This window comes from Leptosomus discolor, chromosome 2 (genome assembly GCF_034619465.1).
Source record: "Leptosomus discolor isolate bLepDis1 chromosome 2, bLepDis1.hap2, whole genome shotgun sequence".
NCBI lineage: Eukaryota > Metazoa > Chordata > Aves > Leptosomiformes > Leptosomidae > Leptosomus > Leptosomus discolor.
In genome coordinates, this window is record NC_141392.1 from 86158717 (window position 1) to 86178432 (window position 19716).

Genomic DNA, 19716 nt, shown 5'->3' on the forward strand with positions numbered 1-19716 from the left:
CACGGGCTCTCAGAGGCTGCAGGAAGGGACATGGCATGGATTTGCTTTCAGGAAACCCTTGGAGTCACCACAGTAGCCTTGGGAAAGCATAGTGATATAAGCAGCTGGGTAGAGGTCCTTCCCGGGAACATAGCTAGGGATTCACTGGAGCAGATGGTGCGATTTACAGCCCCAGCATCTCCATACCGCATCGGTCAGGTTTCCTAGCATAGGAGGCAGGCTCGCTTGCCAGGGGGGAAATATACCGTGGTATTTTCAGCACTTCACAGGACGTGCGATGATTTTTTTAAAAAAATACACTTGATGACTTGATGAGAGCTGTAGTTAAAAAGTGGGAAATTACTAATTAGTAACCAAGTAATTCAGGGTTTGATTCACACAAATTGCACTATTACAGTAAAGAGGATTGCAGTTTCAGGCAAACACTGGTTTTAGGGTTTTTTTTTAAAAAAGGCACTGAAAATATAATTGATGCTCTGTTCATTACCTGCTAGGTTTCAGGTTTCTTGTACATTTTTTCATCATCTGAGACATTACAGGCATAAAACATGCCTGGGAAAAAAGAAAAAAAAAATTAACGCTTTCCCCTTTGCATTGTCATTTGCGACTCTCAGGTTTTCCCACTAGATTGTTCTTGTAAACTCTTGCATTTCATAGCATGCAAGAGTGACCACTTAGAACATCATCATAACATTATCATTAGCATCAGAGTTCAGTTGCACAGAAAGCTATGAGTGGGATGAACTAAGTATCATTTTCCCTTTTACCTTACCAGAGTGCTAATAAAATGATTGCTGTCAATTCTTCTCGTTAGTCTCAATTTATGAGGAGGAAAAAAAAAAAAGAATTTTCTTCTAGTTAAGAAGTCCAACCAGTAGCATAAAAAAATCCCAAAATGTCTGCCTCCCTTACCTGTATGCAGATCAATAAACAGCTATGTATCTTCTCTCTAGATAGAAAGTCGGTGAAGGGCTAATCTGGGTTGGTTCGTTGGTTTTTTTCTGTTCATCTGGGCATTTCAGCTGGGTACTCAGAAGTGTGGCATGAGTCAGCAGTAAATATTGAAAATATCAGTGAAAGAGAAGCCATAAGCATCCCATTAAGACTTCCAGTAATACTGTAATTTTGTAATGTTGGCAAAAATACCTGTTTTGTAGAAAGAATTATCATAGCCACTGGCTTAAAAATACTCTTTTAAAGGTGGGAAGTCTAGTAAATACCTGCAAGTAACAAGTGGGTCCTCTTAAGTCCATTCTTGTCGAGATTATTAGTGTCTTTCAAATTACACTGTAGGAAAATGCACCCTGGTTTTAACTCATGGCAAGAGAAATAGTTTGGAGTCATGTTGTGTCTACTCGTGTACCTGTATATTGTACTAGCAAAAGAAAATGCTGCAAAGATCCACGTTAAAAAGTAGGAGGAATTTTGCTTCTACCTGCTACACTGCTCAGAGATTTACTGTGCAGCAGTATTATACCAAAATACTGCCGTCTGTTGTCCTTAGCCCTGTATGCCTCTGAATCTTACTTCTCAGAAGACGGTTGTTGTTCACAATAAGGAAAAACAATTCCTTAAAATACTTGAAGTTTGTGCATCTGCACGACTTTCCTTTCAGCAGCAGGTAGAATAATACATACAAATAATCCTTTTTCCCATGTAAGCCCTAAAACAAGCGTGCTTGGTTTGTTTTGAGGTACATAGTATGTTCAAACACAGCACGGGCTTTTGCACTTTTCTACTCAGAGAAACTGAAATGTGAAAATAATGCAAAGAGAATTCAATCTGGTGCTGGACAGAAAGTTATTGAATTACTTCAATGTGTTCAAGTATGAGGGGGGTTCATGTGGTGTTGGGAGAAGCTGATCGCCACCACCATCAGCACCACAAGCCCAGTCCCCATGTTCAGAGGCATTGCCAGTTCTATGTGTGTCAGAAATTGCAGAACATCAGACAGAGAACTTCCTAGCTCAGACAGCTGTAACGAGTCTCTTATGTCCTTCCAGCCTCTGCTCTGCTGTCAGGAGGGGGAAACTTATCTGCAGGCAGGAGCAGCCCCAGCACCCATGTGCTGCCCTGCCACCTGGGGCTGGACCTCCACATGGGTCAAGGATTTTCTTGGGTCTGTGGGTCTGGAATTCAGAAAGTGGTCTTTTCTGTAAATGGCATTAAACGGCTGGTGAAGGGATGTTGTCTTTAGCCATACCTAGAAACAGATTTCTTCTGAAGCCACTGAACATTTTTCTTTCTTCCTTAAGGCTTAAAATTACTCTGATTCTGGTTGAGAAATTAAGTCACTGTAGTTAGTGGCTTGTCTTCGTCGGGTATGGTTCCACCTTGCCCTTCACTTGAGCTGAGGTGTTCACTGTAAATGCAAAGCACTGCCTCTCTGCTGGAGAATGGGCTGGGGTTTTGAGGGGTTTTTCCCTTAATCTGAAAATTAGAGAAGCAAGCACAAAGCCCTTTTTTCACCATTAGAAGACCCAACAGTCACTCTTGCTTTTTTGGCTAAAATCTTCTAAAATTTCCCATGTCCCCATGTTATTGCCTCTACTAAATCAAAAATCGTAGATGCACAGTAGGTGGTTGAAGGAAAGCAGTCCATCTAAAACCTGTTTTGGTCTTGGTGGGGGAAGTTGGCGGGGGTGGCGGGAGTAGGTAGTGGAAGCATGGTGGAGTAAAAGACAGTGGGAACGAACACCCTTCCTGATGCCCTTGCCAAGCAACTTGCTTGGATTTAAGAATTAATAGGCTGCTTGGCCATGGTCCCAGAGTATCCAAAAACTGGGCAGCATCCCACCTCGCCACGTTCGCCTGGTGGCTGTGTTGCTCCTCACCGCTTTATTTGTGTTTTCTTCCTCCCTTCTCCCCTGCAGGGTGTGAACGGCATGTCTGTGGATGAGAAGACTGACTCCCCCATGTATGTGTATGAGTCAACGGTGCACTGTACCAATATTCTCCTCTGCTTAAATGACCAGCGGAAGCAGGACATTCTCTGTGACGTGACGCTGATCGTGGAGGGGAAGGAGTTCCGCGCCCACCGGGCTGTGCTGGCTGCCTGCAGCGAGTACTTCTTGCAGGCCTTGGTAGGGCAGACGGAAAATGACCTGGTGGTCAGCCTGCCGGAAGAGGTACAGTATGTCGCCACGCCCCTGCCGTAAACACGAGCCCCCTCCATCCCGCGCGGTGAGGAGGACTTCCGCGGTCCACTAAGGTGGCAAAGGGGAGCGTGGAGCAGGTGTTGGTGCCTGCCCTGGCACAGCTCTGGGTGTGGGTTTTGTGTTCGGGTGGGTTGCAAATCCTTGAAGGATGGACATGTTCATGCCATCGTTCCTCGCTGGTGGTAACTCCTAACGGTTACAGTGGCAAAGCTTTAAGACACCCAAAAGCTTAATTACCGTAACTTCATTCAGGGCCTTGTCAGCACCCAGATATTCTTCTGCTCTTCCAGACAGGAAATTTGAAAGGGGTGATGTGGCTGCTAGACAGCAGGTTGTTGTTGAAAAATCATGTCACGTTGTTGGGAGTCTCAATGCTGTCCACCCCTCTCTGGCAGCTCATATCCTCATCCTTCTCTGTCCCCTCTCCTGCACCTCATTCAGCCTCGCTTCCTCTTGCCTCCCCTCATGACGAGTTTGGGATTTCACTGCTTTGGGCCGTGTGTTTTCCACTGAAAAAACATGAACGCAGTGTGTCAAAAAGCAGGGTTTTTCTCATGCAGCATGGCTCCCACAGCAGGAAGCCAAGGAACATAGAAAATACATACCTCACTGGAAAGTTTACTTTATTTTACCACAAAATCTCGCTGGCTGGCTTCCACCCCCACTGTAATTTCCTCACAGCCATACAGCTGTGACGGCACAGCTACTGTGGGACACGCCAGTGGCTTTGCTGCCCACAGAGGAGAGGCATGTGCCCGCTGGCCAGGGTTGCCATCACCTGCTACCTTGGCACTGCCTGCCCTGTGTCTCGGGCTGGGACCCGCAGCACAAGAAGGGTGATGATGTACCATGGGCACGGGACGGCAGTTGCTCAGTGGGAAGGTACTCTGGCACACAGAGGGGTTTTCACCATCATTTGCTTAATGCCCATGAAGCAGCACGGTGTGCTTTTAGATGATGACAGGTCCCGAAGTGTCATGCACCATTTTTCCTCCTTTGGTTTAGCTCTCCAGAGACTTCAGCGGCAGCGTGATGTTGTCATGGCACAAGTTGGGGAGCATTAGAAGAAGTAGGTCACTGGGTGTGACTTCATGAGTCTTGGCGCTGAATATTACTCATGAAGAAATTTCAACCCAGACGTTTTGCATAGGAGTTTAGAGATATCGCAGAGGATGCGCTAGGATGCACACTATGATTCTGCAGTGTCCACTACTGATTTCCAGTGGAAGATTTGAGTCTCAGTGTCACATAGTTTTCACACCACAAAGCAAGGGTAGGAGCAGAGAGGTGACAAAACGTGCCCAGGGGTGCACAGGTGCAAAGAGGCCAGGATGGTATCAGCACTCTTCTACGAAGCTTTGGTGAGACCTTCATGTATGATTCAGGTCCTGTTAGATAAAGAAAAATAATTGAAATTCAAATAAGCATATAGAAGAGTGACTGAGGTGTTCAGAGGAAGGAGCCTGTCCTAAAAAAGGAGACAAGACCATTTCAGATTCATACTGCTGGCGTGACAACTGTGACATGCTACAGCTCTGTGTAGGCAGAGGAGATGAAATGGCTGAGAGGAGGAGTTTCCCTTGAACGCAAGAAGACAGTGTTGACACAAGCATTGATTGGTCTCAACTGGCTTTTAGTAAAAGTAGGTTGGAAATTAGCAGATTTCTAGTCACAGCCCCAGTGAGGTGCTGAGCTGCAGGCCAGTGGGAGAAGCAGGGTGGTGGAGGGATCATGATGTGTCCGCACTTTGTGACCTATTCCTATGTTCATGTGATGCTAAAAATTTAAAACACAAAGGTTTGTCTTTCCATGTATTTTATATGAGATACTCCATTAAAAAAATTCCTCCAGTCCAACCATAAATTATTTCTATTTCAGTGAATCTCCTTTGGATAAATGAAGTATTGGAGTTTTACATTTTAGAATATATCTCAATGAAAGATGAGATGACTTAGAATTACACTGGCCTCTGTTACAGCTGCAGTGAAGTCCGTGGATTTACAGAAGCAGTGGATCTAGTTCTTAAGGTTTTTCCCAGTGTCTGAAATTACCACGCTTCACCTAAGACCACTACTCTTACTTTGCCATGTGCTTCTATTACTTGCAGAGCAGCAGGGCCTTAACTTTCTCGTCCTGGAAAAGAAGTCCCTTAGCCTATTAAAAAAGGTACCTGCAGTTAACCAATGCTTACTTGTACAGATATTTTCCACGTGCAAATTAATTGCTGTTAACTGCATTGAATCTAATTTGCTCAGCTGCTGCATTGTTTGAATACCTATATGTGGGGTGGTCAGTTAAATAATTTCCTCACAAATGGTAGTCACTTGGGGTAAAGAGAGCTGCCTGATGCACTTCATTCTGTCTCAGTTATTCCTTGGTTAAGGTGCATGTCTCTGCTTCTGGCATTGCTTTGCTTCAGTGCTGGGTGCTTTGGTAGATGCCTGTGCGTAGATATGGGAAACGCCTCCAACAAAGAACAGTGTCAGAGCTCCCCAGGAAAGGAACTGAAACCCTCCTGGCTTTTAAGAGCTGATAGAGCAGGGGAAACACCATCTCAATTATATTGCATTAAAAGAAGTTAGCAGGGTCTTTTTCAGTTCACAAGCTAATGGCTCTTCCCAAGGCTATTGTTTTTAGTCCGTGGTCTGCAGATCTCTGGCAGCCCATGAGTTATTTGTAAAGACTTGACTTAATCTATTGTGTAGGGGGTTATTCCTCCAGTGGAAAATTTTCGAACAAAAGTTGAAAGTTGATGTCCTGAGCCAGTATTTTTTTCAGGCTTAGAGACCATTTATGTTGGCATATAGTTGTTACAGAAAAACAGAGATTGAAAGTCATTTTTAAATACAGTCTTCACAGTTCAAAACTTTTCCAAAGGTGATGACCACTCATAAATTAACAAAACTATTTTTAAGTCAACCATAACAAGCATTGCATTTTAAATTCTGGTGCAGTTTGAAAACTGCTGAAGTACACAATTGTGGACAAAGGGCGTTATTATTATTATTTGTCAAAGGTTTGATGTTGGAGCTGGATAGAGCTTTATATATAAATTTTTTTACACTCAGGTAGTATTGGTGTGAGAGAGCTTAACATCAAAACAAAAGAACTTATTTTTGATTATTCAAAGCAGTAAGTCTGACTCTGAAGTCTAAATTGCAGACTTTTTTTTTTACTTCATAATGTGTTGGAGTCTTTTTGTTAATCTGGCATCCAGACATTGTTAACTGTTGTCTAGCTGAGCAGGGGACAGATGTTTTTCACATTATTTCTTGTTCATATCCAATTACAAGTGAGAGCAGTCCTTATGATACGCCAGTCATTTCAGTATGGAGACATTGTGCACACAGAGAATTGGGACTGGTTGAACTTTCAGGGTTTTAAACTGTTGCAAAGCTTTGGGTTAGACATTTCAGGTCAGTTCAAGCGTGACTTAATATGACTCAGTTCAAACCTTTCCCTAATCAACTTAAACTAAGTCAGTGTGAACCTAACTCTCTACTGATTGAAGAGTTTCCATAAGCCCTTTTGTGCTAGCCTTGGTGATTTGATTTCAGACTACACCTTTTTGTTAAAGCAACATGTATTTTAGTGGATAGATAAGTGCTTGGAAAAACAGCCACATAATAACAAGGGCTCAGATGTGGCCATGGTGTGTGAACTATCAGCCCTTAGAGCAGAGTTAGAGGAATGGAGCGTATCAGCTGCCTACAGCTAAAAAAAAAGGACCCTGTTAGCTCTTAACTTCTGTGCTTTTCTCTTCATTTGCAGTTTTTGGTAAACAACTACAAACTCGCCTGCTTTTCACCCAGGGTATTTTTCAGCAATTTTTCCTCTAGCAGCTGCTGTTAGATGCAACCCAGAATTAATATTTTCCAAGAACTGAGTTTAAAGCTGTAAAGTTAGTCATTCACTCCGTACCCCTAACTGTTGTTTTGTTTTATTTAATCGAGAAAACTGGTCTTCCTTCCTTTAACAAGGCACTTAATTAAGCTTTTAATTCATGATAAGAAGTTAAATGGCACTTATGAGGCTTTTTTAATGGTTTCCACTTCCCATCCAGATTACAAAAAAAGGTGTGATAGAGAGAGAGACACGGCTGTCAGCCAGGGGTATTGTAGGTCATGCCAATATTAGCTGGCAGCAGGCCATTATCCAATTAACATTGCTTCATGGCTGCAAGTAATAGCTCTCGAGTAGATGATTGAGTCATTCATGCTGTAGTGGTACTCTACTTTACTTGAGAAGGAGCCAGTGCTTCGTCAAATAGGCTTTTTATTCGCTGTTACTACCTGCCTGGCTTTGCTAATAAAAGTGCTCAGCAAGTCTACATGGGCAAGCTGAAAGCTGGGTGCTGGATGGAGGAGCATCGTCTGTGCAAACACCTTATTCACTTGGGTTTTTGAAAGCTGAGGCTGCAGTTAAATGGTGAAAATACAGAAACAACTACAACAAATAAAGCCCCTCAGTTGCATTAGATTCCTACAGCGTAGAAGTGAGATTCCCAACCTTGCTTGCATTTTTTTGACTTTGGTGTGTACATTTGAAAAAAACCTTCACCTGGTCATTCCAGCCATGAGAGCATCGAATGCCTTTCTCTCTGGTGAAATGTCAAACGCAGGTCTTCTGAAGTAGTAGACCAAGCTTTCTCTAGCACTGGTCTGATACTGCCTTTTCTGTTATACTTGCTTCTCAAGTAGGTTGCTTAGTTTTACCTGTAACCCTCGAATTTCATGAATCTGTTTCAAAGAGTGCTTACTGGTGACTTTTTTTAATGCAATGAACTATTTGCTGAAAATGTTGCTTTCCAAAAGGATTAAACAGAGTTGTCTGTGGCTTACAAATCTTCCAAGGGGCAAAGGGAAGCAGCATCTTTGCATCTCTTTTAGAAGGGGGGGGGGGTGGGGGGCGGGGGGGGGGATGTGCTTAAGAAGCTTTTTTGTTTGTTTATCTGCACAGCTCTTTTCTTTGCTATTAAGAGAATGGTGTTCAAAGTAGATGTTAGCACACACCACAGGTTGGATTTCTCTGTGTTCTTACTGCTTTACTGCTCCCTGACGGCTGCTGCGAAACCTGCCGTTTCCCCACAAGGTCTAGCCCTGTGAAATCTGTCATCTGCTTCTTCAGTTGATGTGGGTTAACTCCCTCACCCGGTTAATCTTTGCAAGGAGAAAGGCAGGACGGGACCTTGATTCAGATTCAAAGCTGGCAAAAGCTGAGTATGTTGGAAAGCGAAGGCATGCAGCACCCTGGGTGGGACTGAGCCAGGCATCTAACATTAGTACGGCTCGTAGCTGACAGGGAGGAGAAATACTGGCAGCTGCTAACCATCCATGCCAACTCGCCAGCCTGAGGAAAAAATGCTGGGAATTAGCCAACAAAAGACGATTGCGATGAGGAGAAAATCAAAGGCAGGATGCAGGACGTCAGCTATTACATACCCTGCTGGCTAAAGGCGATTACTATTCCTTTTTATCTCTAGAAATAAATGATATTCTCTTACTTTGTCTCTTCCCTTTCTGTGTACTGTGTATATGTATGAATATAATATCTTTAAGGAATGCAGGGACTGAGCTGGGAGTGCACTGCACAGGAGTGTGGGGTGGAAGAGGTGATAAACGTGGGAAAGAGGTGCAAGAGGGCAAGAAGAAAATGCTTAGAAGTTTCTTTCCCAGCTGGAGGGGTGTTATTACGCAGTAGGGTACAACGAAAGACCCTTTTTCTTTGGCACCCCAGAGATGTATTAGGATTAGCTAAGGTTAGTTCTCAGAAAACAGGAAACATTAATGTGGTTTTCTCTATACATGACTGCATCATCCATTGATGTTCCTCACAGATTGCAGCACTGGTCAGAATTATTTCTTCTTTGGCTCAGGAGGCAGCAATGACCTGAAAGCCAGCACTCTCTTCATGCGTGGAGCTTTTTGTATCAAGAGGTTGTATCGATCAGGCTTCTAATAAAGTCAGGCTTCAAACTCATTTACACTTCAGCCTTACCTCAGCAATGGCACCTAATTGAGTCCATATGATGGAAGTTGGGTCTTTGGTTTCCTGAATTCCTCCTAGGGAATGTGTTATTTCTCATGCTGATTCACAATGCTGACACTGCCAGCACAGAAGGATGACTGGAGGCTGCAGATCTGTAGTGAGAGTAAAACTGAGCGTTCGGGTACTTTTCGAAGTCCTACTAATTCAGGAGAAGCGATGAGACAGAAATGGACGTTGTTTTATGCACGTTGCTTATGTAGCACAGTACGAGGTACAAACTACGTACTTTGTTTCTAGCAGGTGAGCAATAAAACGGAAATGAGACCATCAAGATGTGATATGAAATTCCATCCATGTCTGACTGCAAAGCCTTCCAACACTGCCTGATTTTTCATGCCTTGAGTGTGATGAAGAAACTAGCCGCATACTTTCATTCCGCATGGTGTAACTTACATTATTTTCTGATGAGGGCTGTCTTGCTATTGATAATGTTTCTCTGATCTTTTCCAGTGGAGAAAAGCGAAATACATCTCTGGTGTGTTGTGGGGAGAGCTAGGCTTTAAAAAGCAAAACAAAAGCCACACATACATGCATGTTGAGGAGATAAAATATTGCAATAACTCCTTTCCCTTCCTTTGGCGGTAGCTGTACTGTTTATTTATTTATTCAAGTAAGCATATAAAAATGTACTGTTGAAGGGGATAGGGAGATGAATGCACAGAATGAAATTCACCACTGCGATAAGTGGACTCAATTTCGTTGCCTTTGTTAGACTCCTGCCTGCCGCTAGTGCTAAATCGGGCTGATTGACTGTGATTGCACTCGCTATTGAAAAGGCAGTTTGCAGTGCGGAAACTTTCACTCAAACATGACAAACAGAATCTAAAATGTTAAAGATGTCTGAAAGAGTAAGTCCTAGAGGTAGACTATGCTAAGGGCATGAGCAGAAGCAATAAGGATGTGTAACAGGAGTTGTATTTTATTGTGGGTTTTTTTTTTTAATTTAGGTGGGGTTTTGTTGTATTCAAATACATATGTGGGCATGAATGAAAATGAGATGGCTGAGCCATGACTGTGTCTCAACACTGAGCACTCTGGCCCTGCCGACTGAGAGATCTCCTCCTCTCCTCCCCCTCCCCTCCCTCCCTCTTTGATTCTCTTACCTTTGCTTTTTCTCCCTCTAAAAAAGTTTTGAATTTCTTTCATGCCAGCAAACTAAGTGTCTGCTCTTAAAAGAGTCCAGAAATACAAGCTGAGTATTTGCCATTTGAATAAACAGACAGATAAGGCCCAGATAAGACACATCTCAGCTTTACCACATCAGAGACCACAACCTGTGAGGTACTTTCTGATCCCAGTACCAAGTTTTGTTTCATTAGTGTTCCCAAGACCCAAAGAGGGTAAGGTTTTATCTCCATACAGCACTTTCTGACAAGGATTCCCTGGTGAATAATGCTAGACCAACTGTTTTTCTCAGCTACCAGTGAAGTTGAGCATGTTATGGCGTGGAATATGTCATGTATTCAAATGATGCATTGCAGCAGTCAACAAACATTAAGGCTAGGAAGTGTGGTTCAATTTGGAAGTGATATACGCGTTTTAGGTGAGCAGAAGGCAATTGAATCGTACTAGGATTTGGGAATGAGATGCTCTTTGTGAATTTTACAGGCAGGCTGTTGAGCTTCATAGAGGAACAAGTAGACACACTTTTTGTTACATGTTTGATGCAGGCTCTGAAGAGAGAAATGGCTGACTTATTCAGGATTTTTGTGCAGCGCTGAATTTTCATCTGTCCCACTTTGATGGGAGACTGCCAGCAAACACATCTGAGTCCCAGTGCAGTCTAACACTACTACAAGCTGTGTCCTTGGGCACTTTATTTACTTTAATAAAATAAATAAATAGGAGCAGCTGTACTTGGTCAATCTACAGATCCATCTAGCCCACGCTTGGTTTGTTTTAAAAATGAGATTGCATTTCTCTGAAAGAGCTTGAGAGGAGGCTTATGTGGTTGTTTAAAGATTTAAATGAAAAGAAAGTATCAGGCGTATCTCTAGGAAGCGTATTTTAATTTACTGGGGAAAGAGATCATGAGAGCCACTGGCAGTCGTTCTGGAGCCGGATTAAAATCAACTGAAAAACTTGGCATGTGTTTTTAGCAACAAACTGCTCAGTGATGTGTATGACTGCACATTGTTTCATAACTGTAAGGCAAATGGCCTTGGAGAGGGATGAGCGTTAGACACCCCTTGAAGAAGTTTGGTGCTCAATACAGATGCAATTGAGTGGAATTTAAGATCCTAAGATAACATAGCTCAGATTTGCTAATAAACCTTTCTGTCTTTCGCTTTACTTGATCTGACCTTGTAAGAGTAGATGGCATCAAAGTGTGCAGTTAAGTGTAACTGTCTGTTACACAGAAGTAGTTCAAATCTTTTATTTTTTAATTTTTGTTTTATGTTTTGGGATAATTTTTTTTTTTTTTTTGCTTAAAGTTTGCACAATGTGTCATCTTTTGGGTCACTTAGGAGTCAGTGATGGAGGCTTTAGAAGACTTTGTGGAGAAGAGAAAGTTAATTCGTAATTGAAACGGCATCGGGAATTTCTTGCTGTGACCCAGGGACTGCTGCTAGCTGGAGATCCGCAGTTAAAACAGCCATAGCTGGGCTGAGAACAGCAGAGAATCGCAGTACTAGCACTTTCAGTAAAACTGATATATAAACAAGGTGTCACCAAACAGCTGGAATTGAAAGGTATCAGCTCTGGAGTTAAATAATGGTAACATAAAACCTTCAGCAGTAGATTTTTGAGGTCTCTTGTGAGCAAATAAAATACTGTCATCACCTCTCTGTGAATGCCGGAGTGGAAGCTGATGCATCAGATGGGAATTACAGCACAGATCTGTGCATCAGGTCAGTGATGATTAAATCACCTTGTGTGAACCACTCAGCTATGTTTACCTCTCTCTAGATGCTTTGGTTCACATTACCTCACACAGAGATGAACAGACTGACCCACAGCTGGCACAGCTGCTGGGCCCAGAGCAGCCCGTGTATCTGAACCCAGAGCTTCCAGCTTATCATTCCTCAGCCAGAGTTTCAGTCTCGTTTTCTTCCCTTTGTGTCTTTTAAGTGTGCAGGAGGCACTGAGGGGATTTTCAGACCAGTTGCAGCATTTCTCAAAACGATTGGTGTAGGATGGAGCCACCCACTGCCTTATCTGGGTGACTGATGGGCTCCACTCTGTGTCCTCTACCTGTTCTTGCAACACCCCTGAGGTCCTGTGCACAGCCATCGGTAGCAGCTGCTGAGACTGCCACATCCGAGGCGAAAGTAGACTTGGAGGCATGGAGCAGATCAGAAAGAGACTGTGAATTGCTACAGACTCCCAGTCCCTCACCAGGAGACTGGGGCACTTTGAGGATGCTTAATTGGGAATTTTTGCTTAAGTGACAGGGCTGGTGCAGACCCAGGTTCAAAAAGAAATTCTTGATTTAAAAAAAAATCTTGATACTCAAAGCAAGATGTAAAAACTTTTCCTGTATTATTGTAGCTTTTGGGCATCCTGTTTATCCTAAACAGTAGGCAAGTAGATGCCTAGGAAGACTTGATCTCTTCCGCAGAGAGCTAATCAGTCTTGGTAGATGGAAGCTGTGTGTTTTCAGGACCTCAGAAACCAGACATTTTTGGTTTGGTGTTAAAGCAACCATTTTGAGTTGAGTATATATATTGCACCTAGTCCACACAATTCCCTGCAGCAGCTGCTCATCATTTCAGAACAACACTTTCGAGAAGTGGAAGTGTACAGACTTACTGTAAGGACTGCAGAGAGATTTGACAGGTGTGACCCAGGACAGACTCAGTGGATGTGTTGTGTTCTCAGTGCTTGCTTCTGCTCCTGTGGTGTCAGATGTACTTCCTGAAGCCAGGTCTGAGGTGGGTTTATGGGAGTACTAAAATAGAAAGGAGACCATCCAAATTAATGAATTGACCTAGAAAGGGACCTGAACAGTGCTAATAAAGAGGTGTGGGCATCCAGTGTATTGTGTGTCAAATAGTTGCTAATACTCTCCTTGAAATTTGCTGGCTTTGAATTGTGGTAGGACCAAATTCCCTAGTCTGTGCATATATCTCTTACTTTATGTTCCCAGAATGGGTGGGGATGCAGCCTGTGGTAGTGCTTCAAGGTAAAAAGAGTAGATTTAAAGAAAAAGTTGTCCATGCAGACTTTACCAGTACAGTTCTCAGTTTCAGGAAAAAAGGCTTTTGATGAAGTGGTCTGAGATTTTTATCAGACTGTCAACTAGGAGTCCGAGGCTACATTTTTGACTGTGTAAAGATTTTGCTTGTGGGAAATGTGTTGGGTTTTTGCTTACCTTTGAAGTTCTGACCTGCGGTCGTCTGTTCGAAGGGCCTGCAGCCAGTGACAAGCAAGTCTTAAACAACTCTGAAAACAAAACAAAACAAAAAAATCTTTCCATCTCTGGCCACACAGCAGTAGTACAACATGCCTAGCTACCTCCCTCCTCAGATACACAGGCAGCCTTCAGAGAAAATTTCCCTGTCAAGGGATTCTTGGTCAAGTAAAAACAGTAAGTTCAAGTTATTTCCTGTTTCTTTCAAAGGACAGAGTTGGAGCCAGTAAGTTTTCAAGACAGGAAAAAGCTGGAGAAAGACAAATCCTGACAACTTCCCTTCTGCTTTCCACAGAGGACTAGCACTCTTTTCTGCTTCCGAAGGGGAAACTGGACTTGAGGTGGATGAGTCTTCAGCCATTCCGTTTGCCTGTTGAATTGAACAATTTTTTTAACCTTATTTTTATCTGACTGCGTATTTCCATGTTCTCCCATGGATGGCTTTCTGCATATGGCTTTTTTGTCTGGACATAAAGCCAAACCAAGCACTTTCTGCCTAGTCTTTGAACTTGTTAGTGTTCAGGAGACTAGACACATCAAACCAAGGCTATGTTTTAAATGTCTGAATTAATTTGTCAAATCCAAGGCACAAAAAATAGAGAGTTACTTGTCTTTTATAAAAGCCATCTATCCTTGTAATTTTTCCCCAGTTTATATGAACAGTAGCCATTGAGGACAAATAATGCCTATACCGTTGTCCAAGGAAGTGAAGAATGAAGTGGTGTCCATGACATATATAGGCATTGGGACATTCTACAAAGAACTTGTTCACATTTACAAAGTTGTCATAACATTCAGAAAGCTAAAAGAGTTGCTTTCAGTAGTGGCAGAAGCCTTTAAATCAATAACTCCTTCTCTTCTTTCCATGTCTTCAATGTATCTTGCAGTTGGAGGACTGAGAAGAATACCCAGTAAGAGCTACCTTGGCCTTGGTTTAGTTTTGTTTCCTTTTCAAAGATGAGCATAGTCCTTCACGTACGGGATTTATTTCACAGAATCACAGAATGTTAGGGGTAGGAAGGGACCTCAAAATATCATCTAACCCACCCCCCCTGCCAGAGCAGGACCACCTAGAGTAGGTCACACAGGACTGCATCCAGCCAGGTTTCGAATGTCTCTAGAGAAGGAGACTCCACAACCTCTCTAGGCAGCCTGTTCCAGTGCTCGGATTTCACTATATGCTCAATTTCACTATTATGCATGAAGTTTCCAATTGGAAACCTCGATTGAGAGGGCATAGGCAGGTAGATTGTTAAAGACAAGCATTTGATCACGTTCTGCCCTATGTCTTCAGCTGCTGGTGCACAGCTGAGGTGACCCTAGCAGGAGCTGGTGTCAGGACTGCTGTGCTGGGCCTCCTCCAAGCAGCTCTGTAGAGCAGACCGGTGCTGCAGACCATAAGCTGCTCTTCACAGCAAGCTCAGGCGGTTTCAAGTCAATCCCAGCCTTGGGGGCCCAGAGTGTTTGCATCATCTGGTCTTGCACTCTCATCTTAGTTCTCAGATACAGTTTTAATCTGAATTATTTGGTAAGGTTACAGTCCAGTTCTGAAACTGGTTTTCTAAAGAGGAATTGCATGAGTAAAGGAGTGTGAGAATTCATGGTCATTTCTTGTCACTGTGCTTTCTATCTCTTGGTTGAATGGTAAGGTGATAGTAAAGACCTCTCTAAGTATTCTCTTTCAGGAATGGATGTTTTACTCTAACTAGCTTTTCTTTTCCCAAACTGCTCTGATTGCACGTAGAGGAAAAGAAAGGGTCAGCTGTCATATGTGTTCTTGAGGGACTTCAAAGGTGTCTCTGCTGTTGTAAAGAGCAGAAGAAATCAACATCGTTATAGCTATTTGACCAAATTATTTCCTCCTGATACTAAAATTTCTTAAAGCTGAGGTTTTCATGAGGACTTTTTGAAGCGAATTGTCTGTGCTATCTTTTTTTAAAAAAAAAAAAAAATTTTTTTAAGGAAAGGGAGAAAGCCGTTCCATTTGCAGCTTGCAACCCTTGTCCATCTGTCAGATCTGTGTATTTACAGGAATTAATGAATGCCTGTTTCTAATTTCTCCCCTTAGAACAAAGGTTACACCATCGTTGTCTTTGGAAAGCTTTTGGACCAGCTTGCTTTTGTGTATGCACACCATTTTTTGGTACCGTGCCAAGCACCCTGTTGAGGCTCTAGTAGTGAATGAAAGAACAGAAGGAGATATTGAGGTTTGGAAAGAAACCCTGTTCACATGGCTAAAACTGTGGAAAACCTCCACAGCGGTCTGCTGGAGAGCGGATGGAGAGCTGGGCTCTGTATTGTGTGCCCCCTGTGCCCATCTCTCCCCTGCCGCCTCTGAGCACCAGATGCGAGAAGGACTTGAACTCCACTTGCTCGGCAGGAAAGCAGCCACCCCTGGGCAGGCTGGCATTTCCTCACCCTCTTTATGCATGTGGTACTAGCACGTAAGTGCTCTTACTCAATCCTGTCAGCTGTATATCGTTCTATTCTGGGGAAGGTGAGAGTAGTGCGGGAAATGACGCAGCTCCAAAAGGTATCAGCTTTACTCCTTTTACCCTCCAGAGTTAGTCCTTGCCTTAGGTTTGTACGGTAGCTACCATACAAGGGGGAAGCATCACTTTTTTGAAGAACAGAGAACAATAAGAAACGCTGTGGCTGCCCGTCAAGTGAATGTGTATGTCATTTGGTGTTTATATGGCTGATGAGCTCTCTGCGCTTTACCAGTGCTCTGTTTTGCCAGGGTTTTTTAAAGGTCCTTGAGAAGCCTTTACGGCAAATAACCTTGGCAAGATCCTGCGTTACACCGTGCCCTGCCCAGCATTCCTGCAGTTCTTGCCATTTCCTGCCCCTTACAACACAGCTGTGGCTTTGGACAGCGAGTGCATTTTGTATTTCCCAAACGAGTTATGTTTTAAATGTCTTTATCTGTGAGGGTTTTTACTGCTGTGGATTTGCACAGGGGTGAGGGGATTTTTGTTTTGTGTGATTATGTGCTCGCTGTTTTGTGGCTCTGTTTTATTTCCTCTTTCATCCTCCTCCCCCTCTCTCTTCTACCTGAAACATTAAATTAAATCTAACATAGCAATACGTTTAGACAGAGGCGACACTTGGCTGTGCCAGTTCCCTAGTGGCTTTAAACTGCTGGCTGCAATATTGCAAACAAATTCAGACCCTGGCTTGGCCAGAAGTTCCCCCCAGCTATCTGTGTGTTGGCTCTCCAGGCTTTATTTTGCCTACACTATTGGAGACTGCAGAGTCACAGCCTATGTCTCATTGTTATGCATGGTGGGAAATATTCCTGTACTTATTTGCATTCATTAGCTGTTGGTAGTTCCTCTGTTGAGGTCTCTAGCCTTGTTTTTACAGTGCTTTTGGCAGTGTTTCTGCACTTGGTGTGTGAATTTTTATGATCTGTTGCATGTTATTCATGCAATTTCCTGCCCTGTAATGGTATCAGTTTTCCAGACACAGAGGAATACAAACGAAAACCCAGGAGCCTGCATTAGCATAAAATGTCCCAGTTCTGTCAGTTTGATTAATTTGTCTCTTTGTCTCCACTCTATATGATAAGTGCTATTAATGGTTGCAACACTTCATATGTCAAAGTCTTTCTTCCTAATGACTTGAAAATGTGGTTTATTTCCCCCTTTTTTGTATTATTTTTCTCATTTAGCATTCCACTCAAGTATAGATTTATGCCATGCTCTTTCATTATCTTACTGGTTGCAGCACTGGAGTGATTACATATGGTGTAGGGTATGAGCAAAGATGCGATCCCAGGGGCAGCAGCTGCTGATGCAAGCTGAAAATAGATCCAGCGTATGCTCAGCACTTTTCCCAGAGGTCTTTTATTTATTAGGAACAGTCTTGGTACAGGACAGCTCGGACCCTCATTTAGCAAGATGACTTTTTGCCTTTCAAGAACAGTGCAATGACTTTGCTCTATTTACTGACTGCTGTGTAATTTTTTTCACTGCCTCCTATCAAAGCAGTGACTTCACCTAACATAAATCGTAATATAATCCTGATTTATAATGAAGTCAAGAAACGACAGGCTCCATTTGAAGTAATGGAACTTGACAGATCTAAGGTTTAAATTAAATAATCCTATTTGTAAGACAGCATTTGTACATGGTACACTGATTTAAAATGAACTTCAGTTCTTCTTCAGCGAATCCTTTACCATTCTTTCTGTTTTGCCTTCCATAGCGGCTTTATTGGGGAACAAAATTCACTTGGAGAGAGCATGTTTGTCTTTGTAAATGTGTGTGGAACAATACATTGGTTTCTTTCCCTTAGCAAAGAAGTTCTCATAAGTTGTTTCACAGAAAAACTCTTTAATTAAAGAGGAAAAACTAATGTAGATGACTTATTTGGGGCAAGCCACATCTCACCTGCTTTGGCAGCCAGAATAGGCCAACTGCTGGGAATGAGGAGAGGATGCTGGGGGGGAAACAGCAAGGAAGGCTGTGGCTTGGCTCTTTCCCCTCCCAGGAGCAGAGGTTCATCCTAGCAGTGATTTGCATGGAGGGAGGAGATTGCCTCCTCCAAGCTGTCCTTCCCCTGCAGCTGGCAGAGGGGGACATGCGAGGACGATGTTCCCTCCTGTCTCTGCATCCCGCATCTCTTCCTCTGTCACTGCCATAAGGATGTGGGCAGCAAGAGCTTGGGGCAGGGGAGTGCAGGGGGCAAGTGCAGAACGAAACATGGTCTCGTTGTGGCCAGCTGCTCGGAGCTGGCAGTAAGCACAGAAAGGGGGGTTGGTGGAACAAAAGGCTTGTAGATGAGGAAAAGCGACCAGGCAAAGGCTCGGAGCAGCCCGCACCGCTTCCCCACTGGCAGCTTGCCCCTTTGCCTTTGTCCCTCCCCACCAGTGGTCATGTCTACCTCCTGCTGTGGTGGCCTTGTAGAGGAGAGCTGAACATAACGGGGGCTTTACTCAGCGCTTTCGTGGGAAGGCATTCCAGATGCCTTGGGGCTGGGTGGTTACTAATCCACAGGGCCCAGCTCAAAAGGGGGCAGCCTCTCCCTCATTGGGACCATGAGAATGGGCTGCCTGGACTGGAGCTTCAGCATCTTGTCTGCCCTGCATTGGGTGATTTCAGGCCCACATAGCTTATTTCTCCTCACTTTACTGAGCTCCACCAACGAATAGACAGTGAAGACAAGATGACGGCTGAGAAGGTGTTGCTCGGGTACAGAGCCCCGCCTGGGAACATGGGGTGAGAAGCTCCTGCACCCATCTTCTGCTCTCCAGGTGATTAAGAACTTTTTTCCCCAGTGCTTGCAGGGAAGTAAGAACTTCTGTTAATTAGAAAGCAAGCACGAGTTCCCCACTGCTGTCAAGAAAGGACAGGACTCAGGAGCGTCACTGGGGAACGTGAGGAAAAACAAGCTCACAAAGCCAAAGCAGTGCAGGCCAGCAGAGGCAGCAAAGGCGAGGAGGATCCACGCAGCGAACACGGCATTGACGTTGTGTGCACCTTTGCTCCTCATCTAGGGAGAAAAAGCAATGAGGCCCAAGAATAAAAGTCCATCAGGTTTTAGTGTTGCTGCTGGTAGCTTGCACACTACCCCATCTCCCTCCTCTGACAGACGTGTGCATGGCTACAGCCATGGCTTTCTGTTCACTTGGAATTAATGGGATTATATACAACGGGAAAGGAGGCGGGGTACACTGAATTCTGCAAACACAGAGCTTCAGCCTGTGCTGCTTGATCTTTAGAAAAATAAATAAAATAAAATAGCAAGAACCAATTCCAGGATGATTCAGTATGCAAATAAACTGTTTTTCATTACTCACGGCACACATAAATGCGCACTGGTGACTGAGGCAGCAGAATAACACTTCACTGTTCATTATTTTATCAGACAGTGATAATTGTAGTTAATATTTTCTTAGTAGTGTCTCTGAGAGTTTATTTATACTGTTAATAATCTGAGCAGCTGTAATGATGGTGGCTGCCAGAGCTGTAGCCTTTTAGAAGCACTCTAGTGTGGCAATGACAGTAATAGAAATCCAAGGAGAAAATGATCTTTTTGGAGCAGATGGGGCTAATTCAGTCCCTCTCACACATGTTCACGTTCTCTAGTCTCTTTCTCACACTAGCATGTGTGGGTGCACGTGAGCATATGTACACACACACACACACAAAT

General features: G+C 43.5%; 1 protein-coding gene across 1 annotated transcript in view; it reads left to right on the forward strand.

Moving 5' to 3' along the window:
* The first annotated feature begins 2885 nt into the window (after positions 1–2885).
* Positions 2886–19716, forward strand: part of BACH2 (BACH transcriptional regulator 2) — a 49198-nt gene continuing 32367 nt past the window's right edge. Inside the window, exon 1 of the mRNA XM_086461372.1 lies at positions 2886–3128. Coding sequence (XP_086317498.1) covers positions 2886–3128 — 243 coding nt within the window. The remainder of the gene's footprint in view (positions 3129–19716) is intronic.